Below are 11,373 nucleotides of genomic sequence, written 5' to 3'. Positions count from 1 at the left end.
CCCTAACAAGGCCATCGGATCCCAGGAGCTGCTCCCAAAAATAACCCCGTGGCCCGGCCCCCGCTTCGGGGCCCTTTTATGAAGGAGGAGGGAGAGTCAGCCCCCCCGGCTCCGGCCTCCCCACCTCCGGGCAGGCGGCCAGCAGAGGCTGGGAAAGAAAATGCCTGCCGAAAATAGCGGCTGGGAAGGGGCGCCTGGCTCCTCACGTCATCCCATGGAGATGGCAGAGAGAGGATGAGGAATGAAAGCCCAGTGCACCGGGCTCAGCCGAGCCCCCTCCCAGTCACACCTGTCCTACCTGGGAGACACTGTCCAAGTGAGACCACAAGCAGACAGCATTAATTCCCCTTATGGCCCACAAAGCCCCAGGCAGCTGCAGGAGCACAGGATGGCAGCATGCTGCCAGGTTCTGCTCACCTCTTTGGGATGAGCTCCCAGTCACTGTATCTGCCCCTGGGCAATGCTGTCCCAGCCCTCAGCAGGCTGCACGCTACATCATACAGCTTCACACCTCAGACAACTTCCCAAGCTGTGATTCTCAGATGTATTAAACAGCAAACAAACATACGGCTTTTCTTGCACTTACATGTGTACAAACAGCAGGCAAGCTGCAAAATATCTGCCTGTGTTTGTGCCTTGTGGCTCCTGGGTAGACCAAAACAACTCGTAGTAACAGCGCTGGAAGTGTTAAGGCAGCAGTTGCAGCTGCCCACGGCCGCCTATTCTGCAGCATTCTGGGATCTGCCAGCCCAAGTGTGTTGTAACTGCCCTAAGAAGATGCCAAGTTCAGGAGCACGTAATTGTTTACTTAGCAACTCCTCCTAACTGCACAGCACACTTGTGTGAACTGATAGACAGCTGTATGGACAACTTAACGCACACGTTGGCATTCAGAGCCTACCCTGAGCGCTAAATTAGCCGTACAATCGAACTTCAGACAACATCAAACCTCGTGTGTGATCAGACACCACCCAGATCTTGCCTGATTTCTTCATCTTGGCAGAAAAATCGGCATCCTCCTGCCAGGGCTGGTGAGGATCCATCTGCACCCAGCACAGAGGAGTGGAGGGACCTCTAGTGGCACAGCAGCGCGTCCTGAAAACACGCTGAGCAGAGCTCTGAGTTTAACAGAGTAAGAACAAAGCGAAGCAACACCCCTGAAGAAAGCAGGTGCTTCTGCTGCTGCAGATAAACCTCCAAGGCCTAACAGACATCAAATAATGAGGAACACTTGCTTTACATTTCCCACTAGAATACACTCCATAGATCAGGATAAACTCTTGAAACAAGTCTTCCTTTGTTAACCTAGGGACTAACTCAGTATCAGAGGGGTGAAGGAGAATGCCTGTTTAGGCCATCAGAAGTAAAGCCTCTCTTTAGGCACAAAGAAATAAGAACGCTTTCTCCCATGAAAAGCAGATTCTGCCTCCTGGATTTGCTGTGGGTACCAACTGTATCAAGGGGGAGACAGGAGATGGTCACGATCCTTTATGAAATAAAACCAGAGGCAGAAACACACCCAGAAATACAAACCCAGTACTGCAACCTGGGCTCAAAGCAATTTCAAAGAAGCTGAATTCCAACCAAGGTCTCCAAGAGCTCTAAGCAGTGAGATTCACAGACTTCTCTTCCAACAAACAGAAGGATTCTGAAAACATAGTAGAGATTCCCATGTTGAGTCTCAAGCACAGACAGACAGATACCCTCCAAACATGTTCACTGTATTTACCTCATTATCTAGTCCAAGTTTAAACTAACATCCTGAAACCAGCATTTGTCCAGCTGAAATAAGGAACATCAGCTAAGATGCGAAGAAAGGATTTTATTGCAAGCACAGTGAGCAGTGATCAGGTTCCATCTCACATGACTGTGACTAAGGACATGTACAAACCACCCACCCTTCTGTTTTTAGCAGTCCTTATTTTCAGGTGTACATCATTTCTGCCATGTGAGACATTTTCTTTGGAATATACAAGTAGTATTCCATGTATCCTGAAAGATCTTCGATAGTCACATCATCCACAAAGGCTCTGGCTTGCTCAGAGCAAGAGCGTGGGGAACTTGATGGAGTTCTCGATGGCAAAGACTGGGAGTGATCCTCAGCAACTGTTCTTCTATCAGAAGCCAACGTGAAAGTGTTCTGCAAGCCAGAGAATTTATACACCTCCATATCTTGCCATCGTTTACACTGACAGGCTTTATCTATGCAGGCACATGGCTTATTCTTGTTCAGCTTGGACACAGATCGGAAGTCAGAGAGCTCTGCAGTCTTTAGGCTTGCTTCGGATACTAAAGAAATGGCAGTGGGAGCATTTTCTTGTGTGTTCACTGATGTGGACTGTGCAACAGAGGCTCCAGAAGAACCAACGCCATCTCTTTTCTGGCCAACATCTGAGGCAATACTGCATCGTTCATGTGCACGAGCTTCCTTTGGGACTAATATTCCAAACGCACTGCCTTCAGCTGGAGCATCGATCTGGCCCTTGTGCACCAGTTGGTTGCATGTGGGTTGTGATTTCGTGCTGCAGTGGATAAATTTTGGAGGATGAAGAATTGGAGACTTGGAACGCCTGCGACGCTGAGTTCTCACAGCTCCTCTTGAAGGTTTCTTCACAGATCTAACAGGGAAAGATAAAAAAAGGGAGTGAAGTTTCACCAAACAACTCACTGTTGGACTAAGGATAACATCCAGCAAAAGATCTAGTGTTGCATGCAAGAGCTTTAAGCTCAGACTATTTGCTCAGGGTATTCCACTATCTTGGAATCTGGCATTGTTCTGGTCGAGCACCTGTAAAATGTATAATGAAATGTGTGCTTCTAGGGTAAAAAAAAAAAATGGGTAAGGCATGTAAGATAACATCACAGATAAGGATGGAGCACAAGAAGATAGCACAAATCTATGAATCAAGGCAAGTGACCAGCTTTGTTTCAGTCAAAGATACGTGAAGTTCTGCAAACACAACCAAGAATTATTTAATTTAGTATCTACAGCACAGTGACATCAGCGACAGGGTTGAACAGCTCATAACAGAGATGCATTCATGGCTGTCTGACTGAAAAACAGGAGCCCATAGTTACATTAAGAAACATCTACAATGTTTAACTGAACAGCAACTCCTTGGTGTAATTGTAAACAAGAACACTTGTCATACGACAAGGGAAAAAAAGTACTGCAGAGTATTTTAAACAATCTCTTGAGTGAAATCAATGTGAACCTCTTACTTAGAGGCCCAGTTACTGGAAGAACTGGCTATTTAAAATTCATTCTCAACACAATCACATTTGAAGCAGCCTGACAATCCCAGACTTCTCTTACCCATGCCAGGTTTCCTTAGAAGTACAAGCATTCTTAGGTTTGGTTTCATCTGCTGCTGTTCTAACTAGCGCTGCTCTTGGACTCGTCCCTTCACCAATAGAAAGAGAAGCAGTAGAGCTGTGAAGAATGAACAATTAATAGCAAAGATTAGCCAGCATTATGAGTAGGGAAACGCATGTGACTCTTCTTCCCCAGAGAATATTACCCAAATCACTTCTGACATGCCTCAAAAAAGCTGCCCACAAAGGCACCGCAGATCTGCAGGCAATGTTATGCGGTTCTGTGCCAGACAATTGTATAACAAACTTGCACCACAGTTGATGCCATACAGCAATGAAACCGCACATCCAAACTGCACACCTCAGCGTGGAAACACGCAGAACAGCTAAACCTCACTTTACCAGGAGAGGGGAAAAAACATGACTGAAGAGATGTGCCTCTTTTTCCAGAGACAAATACACCATTCTTTCCTAAAAATAAATGTTCTTTGGACATAAATAGATGTTGTTTATCTGAAGAACACTTACGCCTTTGTCTAGGACAATGTAAGCTGAAACTCTTTAATACTACTGCAAGTTCACCCGCTTGAGCAACAGAACTATGACAAATATCCAACTTTTATTCAAGTCAGCACAGAAAATTTATTCCATTCTCTAGTGCTACAAAGCCACCCCAAGCTGAGGCTTCTGACCATCTGTGACAACACCACAAACAATTCTGTCAAGCTGTGACTCCACATATTGACCTGGAATTGATAAGGATCGATTCATCTTACATTAAGTTGTTTTTAAAGCAGGACTGGCTTCCCAAGTAATGGAAACAAGTCTCCACATGCCACTGAAGGACAGCATTAACTGGTATTTAGAAGACTAACCTATTCTTCAAGCACCTGCTGTTTCCCATTTTAAAACTACGAACACGGTAGTAAATTGAAGGTCAAGAGTGAAAACCCCCAGTATTAAAGTATGCCTGATCTGGCTTCCGGACTAGAGATGCTGAAGTAATGAAAGGCACTTGGGGTGGTGACAGATTACTAATGAGCTTAATTACTTAAATGAAAGATCATATTAGAAGCCTCTCTACTTGCTATCTAGCTTCTAAGGGAACTCCAACCACCAGTTTGATATTTACATTCTGCCTTACAGCTGTACTTCATTCAGCAGTGTAACTGCTTTACAGCCTGCAGCTTACTGAAATTCAGTACTACAAATGTAGCGATATCCATTCATCAGCAGCAAAAGAATAATATAGAAACCATCTGTTTATTCTTAATAAAAATGACTTTTGCTAACAGAAGACACATGCAGCTTGTCTTCTGCCTGGGACAGTAAGGGTTAAGTACCACACACTGGATCTCCTATGAAGCAAGACAAAAACAGCATTCTTTTCCATTCAACATTTTAGCTATAAACAGAAAGTCTCAAAGTGACATCAGTGAAAAGAGCTTGTGTGGGAATCATGCATTGCATCTAATGCTCTCCTTCACTGACACGGAAGGAGTATTTCTCTATTTGGGAAAAGGAGTTCATCTCCAGACAGCCTGTGCTGCAGTGATCACACATTGACTTCCAGACTCACAGACACAACCTGTGACAGTCAGAATCCTGCCAAACTTCATCTCAAGCAAGCTGTCAGCCGCTGCTTATCATTAGGTTTGCTTCAAGCCTGCTGGGAGCTAACGATGATTTAACACATCACAATTCCTACAGTTAGTTCAACCTAACTAGAATGAAGGCTCTCAGTGCCCGACCTCTTGAGATTGCCTCACTCTTCCAGATCTAACAGTAAGGGTGTTCCCCTCTTAGTCCATTTGTAAGTTTAACTCTATACCTCCCCATGCTGTTACTTACCCAGCTGCATCAACTCTCAGCTTTTTGAATGCTGTCTGCAGGCTTTCCTCCTCTCCGTCTTTAGCTTCTGTTTTCATCATTAAGATGGTCAGAAGCTGTCAGTTACCATATACAGCTAAGAACAGAAAAGAAACAAGAAAACGAGAATGAACGCCACGTTAAAAACATGAGTTGCCCAGCAGCACCGTGATAAATGAAAATAAACTCAAAATAGCAAACGGAGTGCACACAGCTGAGGTCATTCTAGTAGGATGTTTGCCAAAGTCGATTCAGAGCAAGCTGGAATGGAACAAACAGTCTCTTCTTGTACACCTGCATTGGTGAAATAGTGATTTAAAGTAAAATCTGGGGTTAACAGCATCCTGCACATCTATTCATGTTCAGACAGACTCTTCCATTTGTCTTAGAGATGCTACCAGGATACCTCCCGAAACAGTGAGAAGGAACAACCTCATTAGAAACAGGCAGCTTTCTACAGCTGCTATTCCCAGCACTGAGGCCTGATATTATATATACGTAGAGAAATGCATAAAAAAACCACAAAAATAAACAGAGTTCTCTAAAGACAAGACTGTTAAGCTAAGGATTTTATTGTTATCACTTCTAGAACTCAGCTATTTGGTTAAATTCTCCTCCTCCTCCGTTACAAGTAGATGAAGCAGCGCATTGACTCATGTTAGACCCACAGCTTTTGGATGTGCTCTGTGCCCTGCTGCCACCACGGAGGACTAAAGGAACAACAACAGGCTGCTTTTAAAGCACATCAGCTTTTCATTTAAGCTGTTTAGATTTGCACAACCGACGCTTCATTTTAATTACATTCACGCTCTCCCAGAACATTCTTAGAGTGCAGCTGGTTTTGATTAATACACCCTGAACTGCTGGAAGAAGAAACAGGAAAGCAGGACTCAGAAGCGATCGCTCTGCATGCTGCACTCAGTCTTTATAGGATCTTACATACTAAAAAAACCCAAACAAACCAACAGAGCCCCCCACTGACAAACCCAGCCAACTCCGCCAACACATTTTCTGGTTCTCCCTGCCTTTCTTTTCAGTTCACAAGACGTAGATGCCCAATTTTCAGTTAAGTAAATCAGAGGCAGTCAACTCACAATAGAAACAGGTTGAAATAGTGAAAGGATCTGAACTGCCAACCCCAACTTCGCTCAAGCCATCCAAAAACCTTTCATCACCATCCCGGCAGCAAAGACTAATGCTTCATTTCATGATTGAAACAAGAAAAGCAACACGTTTAACACCTTTTCATCAATGTAGCCTCCATTGCAACACGTGACATTCTTTACACACAGGTGTTTTGCTGCCCTGGTCTCTGCAAAGCTGCCTCCTAACAGGACAGGGGTCCCAGTGATTGATTTGAGTTCTTCAGCAAATACGGGCAGTTTGGTGGCTGCCACACTGCATGGGTTTGTGCGGGTTGTGAGCAGATCACAGTCTCAGGCCCCTTGCTTCGTTTCTTTAGTTTAAATTTACAAGTGGAAATCGTACTTGACTGACTTTATGAAGAAATAACTGGCTTGGCAGACGAGAAGAAAGCAGTAGATACTGTAACTCTTGACTTCAGCACAGCTTTTAAGCACCACCTCCCGTTAAGACCCTGGCAGAGAAACTGATGAGGCATGGGCTGGATGAACCAAGGAGTTAGAGGTGAACAGCTGCGCAGGGTCAGGCTGGAGGCCTGTAACAAGTAACTTACACCAGGAGTTAAAAGTGGGTCCAGTCCCGCTTAACATCATTATTATGGATCCAAAAGATGGTGTATACCCTCAGTTTGCTGATGTTATGGGTAGGAGGGGTAGATACACACAAGGGTTGTGCTGCCATCCAGGGAGACCCTGACAGGCTGGAATAAAATGGGCTGACAGCAACCTCACTGCAGCCCAGCTGTGGGAGCTGCAAAGTCCTGCCCTGGGGAGCACCTCCAGGCACCCAGCTGTAAAGCAGCTTGGTAGAAAAGGCCCTGGGAATCATGGTGGGTATCAAAGGAAAAACCAGCCCACAATGTGCCCCTTCTGGGAAGAAGCCTCACGATATGCTGGGCTACATTTAGAGCACAGGCAGCAGATAGAGGGAGGTGATTCTTCCCCTCTGCTCAGCACAGACCAGCTCACACTGAGCCCTATTCTGGGCTTACCAGCACAAGAGAGACACAGAAGGTGCAAACAACACAGTCAGGTTCTGATCAAGGTAAGGAAAGAGGAGTAATCAGCACTTCGATGGTTCAGTTGTTTAAGCAGACAGAAGCTGGCAACCTGTGCTCCTGCACCGTCTCATTCCAGTTGGAGGCAGCTCCCCATGTTGCCGTTCCAGCTGCTCGCTCTGCTCACATTCCAGCTGGACAGGCCTTACTGCAGGCAGCCATTATGACACATGCAGAAGGATGACGTACCACAACAACACTGAGGCACACACTGTCCTGTGAGTCACACAGCAAATAAACACGGCAGAAAGAGGCAGGGACAGAGCCTGACTGTGTGTGTGCGTTACTCAGACACTCACTGGGGTAAGGGCACAAACACAGGGAAAGCACACGGTTCCCAATTCCCAAAGCTTCTTCCTTGGCCTCAAGAGCAAAATCGACAAAGCTAGAAATTCATCTGTAACCCTGAACTGCTGGAAAAAGAAACAGGAAAGCAGGACTCAGAAGCGATCGCTCTGCATGCTGCACTCAGCCTTTATAGGATCTGACATACTAAAATAACCCAAACAAACCAACAGAGCCCCCCACTGACAAACCCAGCCAACTCAGCCAACACATGTTCTGCTTCTCCCTGCCTTTCTTTTCAGTTCACAAGACGTAGATGCCCAGTTCTGAGTTCAGTAAATCAGAGGCAGTCAACTCACGATAGAAACAGGTTGAAGTAACAACACTAACAACCGGTTAGACCCTGTCCTTCACCACCAACACGGCAGCAAGGAGAGATTTCACACAGCGGTACCGCAGGTTTCCCAGCCCGCTGTACGGTTCGCATTACGGACCGTGCCCCGCACACACAGCGGTGCCGCCAACCGGCCCCGAGCGCACACGGCTGCAGTGAATCCCGCAGCGCAGCGCAGCGCCATGCCGGGGCCTCAGCGGCAGCCGCGACCCCACAGCACAGCACGGCACGGCAGGGCCCGGCCCGGCACCAGGCCGCGCCTCGAGGCACAGCGCCGTCCCGACCGACCCCGCGCGCGCCGCCGACCCGACCGCCGACCCGAGCCGAGCCGAGCCGAGCCGAGCCCGCAGCGCCTGGCAACAGCGACACGGACGCGGACGGACCCAACGGACGCTCCCGTGTCTCGGTGTCTCCGCGCTCTCCGGGCTCCTCTCGCCGCCTCAACGCGCTCCCGCTCGTCTCTCTCCGCCCGGATGCAGGCCCTCGGCCGGAAGCGGGCCCTGCCCGGCCCCACGCATGCGCACTCCTCCAGCCATCGGCTGCCTGCGGCTCCTCCCACCGCCTCGGCCGGCCCGGCCCGCGGGGCTGCGCGGGGCTGCGAGCAGCGCAATGAGCGGAGCGATGAGCCGTGCCGTGTGCCGTGCTACGAGCCGTGCGGGGACGGCACCGAGCGCACGGGAAGCCCCGCACCCCGTGTGCGATCGCCACGAACCGCCGTCCCCGCTCGGAGCGCTGCAGCCGGGAACAAGCGGCACCGCGCTGACCGGCCGCCCGTACAACCCGACGAGCGCAGCGCGCGGACGCCGTTCAAGAGGCGGCGGCTGGACGCGCCGTGGTGAGTGTCGCGGGCCGGGGCTGTCGGGACGAGCTGCGTCCCGTTGTTGGGAGCCGCCGCTCAATAGCACACACTGTGCTTTGCTTCTGCACCTGGGGAAGGCACAGCACGAGAGCGATGGCTGCCAAGGGCACTGACGGGGACACGAGGCTTTTATTGCTCGGTCCAGACGGGAAACCAACAGAAATCAGTCTCTGATCTCTCACCGCTGGGTGCTCAACCGCATCCACTTCCCCACTGATCACCCCGCAGCTCGCTCCTACGAGTTCCTCACGTTGCATTTCCCAGCTGCTGACAGGCACAAGTAACAGCAGGGTGAGCTGACGTTTCCTCTCGTGTCCTTTTGTTGCCACAGGTGGCAGCAGGATGATGACCAGGAGATACAAAACCTGTGCATCGCCTTCAAGAGGCTGCGCCTGGGTGCGACAAGGTGAGTGGCACGGAGCAGCACATGGCTGTCAGTGCTGCACTCGGCACAGAGCGCTCTGACACGTCTGTCAGCTCCCATTTCTCACCCGTCGCCTGAAAGCCACGGCTCTGAATCGGGATGCTGACGCCGTGTGCTGAGACACCGCTGTAATGCAGCCCTCTATCCTTTACCAGGAGGATCGCGGGTTCAGCCTGCTGGCTTCAGGAAAGATCTGACGGGCGCATAAGAGAACAGCCATAGATTATCATAAGGCGAAGCGTTATCACTAATTTAAATAGTTCATTTGTGTTGTATTTTTTACTGTTTTGTGTTTCATCAAATGTTTTCTTACATGTTACAGTTTAGTTTTCTAATAAAAATTGTATATTGTTTCATAAAATCACAGAGTGGTTTCATTTTGTTCCGGAAGGGACCTCTAAGATCATGTCTTTCCAACCCCCTGCTGCAGGTAGGGACACCTCCCTCTAGACCAGGCTGCTCACAGCCCCATCCAGCCCAGCCTTGAAGGCTTCCAGGGAGGGGGCATCCACAGCCTCACAGGACAACCTGTCCCAGTGCTTCAGCAGCCTCACAGTAAGGAATTTCTTCCTGATAGCCAGTCTAAACCTATGCTCTTCCAGTTCAAAGCCATTTCCCCTCCTCCTCTCACTACCTGCCGTTATAACAGCATCCACCCTGTAGACCCCCTTCAGTACAGGAATGCTGCTATAAGGCCTCATCAAAGCCTTCACCAAGCTGAAAGAGGCCCTGCTCCCCTCACCCTGTCCTATAAGGATGTCTCACCTGCCCTACAGGGAGGTGCTCCAGCCCTATGACCATCTTCATGGCTCTCCTCTGGACCTGCTCCAGCAGTTCCCTCTCCTTGTGTCTGCTGCATCACTCAGCTTGGTATCAACTGCAAATCTGATGAGGGTGCACAGGATCCCACTGTCCGTGTTGCCTATAAAGATGTTAAATGGCACCGGTCCCATCACCAGTCCCAGATGGGCGCTAGATGGAGCTCTGCGGACACGGATCCACGGGAGGAGACTGTTGCTGCTTCAATGTTATTACTCGTATTTCCTAACGTAGAGGTGCCCCTTTCCAGCTAAAGGAGGTTGAGTGGAGGAAGCAAAGCAAAAAGTAGGATCGCTACCCTGGATTTAAGGAGAGCCAACTTTGATCTCCTTCTGGACCTACTTGGTGCTATCACATGGGCCAGGGTGCTAGAAGGCAAGGGGGCCTGTGAGAGCTGGTTAGCATTTAAATGGCTCTTCTTCCAAGCTCAGGATCGGTGCGTCCCTGTGACTAAAAAATCGGGAAAAGGAGCAAGGAGACCTGCGTGGATGAATAAGGAGCTCATGTGCAAGCTCCGTGGAAAGAAGAAAGTACATGATATGTGGAAAAAGGGTCTGACCACTTGGGAACAATACAAGAATGTAGTCAGGGACTGCAGAGATGCGACCAGGAAGGCCAAAGCCCACTTGGAGTTGAATCTAGCTAAGGAGATAAAGAATAATAAAAAAGTCTTTTTTAAATATGTTGACAGCAAAAGGAAGGCTAGGGAGAATGTGGGCCCCATACTAAGTGAGGGGGGCGCTCTGGTAACGGGGGATGCTGAGAAGGCGGAAATACTGAACGCCGCCTTCTCTTCAGTCTTTAGTGAAAGGGCTCTCCCTCAGGAATCCCGGACCTGGGAGGTTGATGAGAGAGTCCGGGGAATGGGAGATTTCCCTTTAGTCGGGGAAGAGGTGGTCTGTGAGTGCCTAGGAAACATTAAGGTCCATAAATCCATGGGACCTGATGGGGTGCATCCACGGGTGCTGAGAGCTGGCGGAGGTCGTTGCTGAGCCACTCTCTGTAATCTATCAGAGGTCTTGGAGAACTGGGGAGGTGCCTGAAGACTGGAGGACGGCCAGTGTCACTCCAGTCCTCAAAAAGGGCAAGAAGGAAGACCCGGAAAATTATAGGCTGGTCGTCCTCACCACTGCTGCAGGGAAGGTGATGGAACAGCTTGTGCTGGATGCCATCTCCAGACAACTGGGTGATAAGGAGGTTATCAAGAG

At 49.1% G+C, this 11,373-nt stretch overlaps 1 protein-coding gene across 1 annotated transcript; it reads right to left on the bottom strand.

Annotated features, from left to right (window-relative positions):
* Positions 1 to 1,802: 1,802 nt before the first annotated feature.
* On the bottom strand, positions 1,803 to 5,282 carry OSER1 (oxidative stress responsive serine rich 1). The gene is made up of 3 exons (XM_032448620.1): positions 5,167 to 5,282; positions 3,317 to 3,433; positions 1,803 to 2,618 (listed from the first exon to the last, which is right to left on the bottom strand). Exons 1-3 carry the CDS (start codon positions 5,244 to 5,246, stop codon positions 1,925 to 1,927), a joined length of 891 nt encoding a protein of 296 aa, XP_032304511.1. The 5' UTR covers positions 5,247 to 5,282; the 3' UTR covers positions 1,803 to 1,924.
* Positions 5,283 to 11,373: the final 6,091 nt, after the last annotated feature.

This window comes from Coturnix japonica, chromosome 20 (assembly GCF_001577835.2).
Source record: "Coturnix japonica isolate 7356 chromosome 20, Coturnix japonica 2.1, whole genome shotgun sequence".
NCBI classification, from domain to species: domain Eukaryota; kingdom Metazoa; phylum Chordata; class Aves; order Galliformes; family Phasianidae; genus Coturnix; species Coturnix japonica.
Note: the sequence above shows the minus strand (reverse complement) of the source record. Positions and strands in the feature narration are given on the sequence as shown.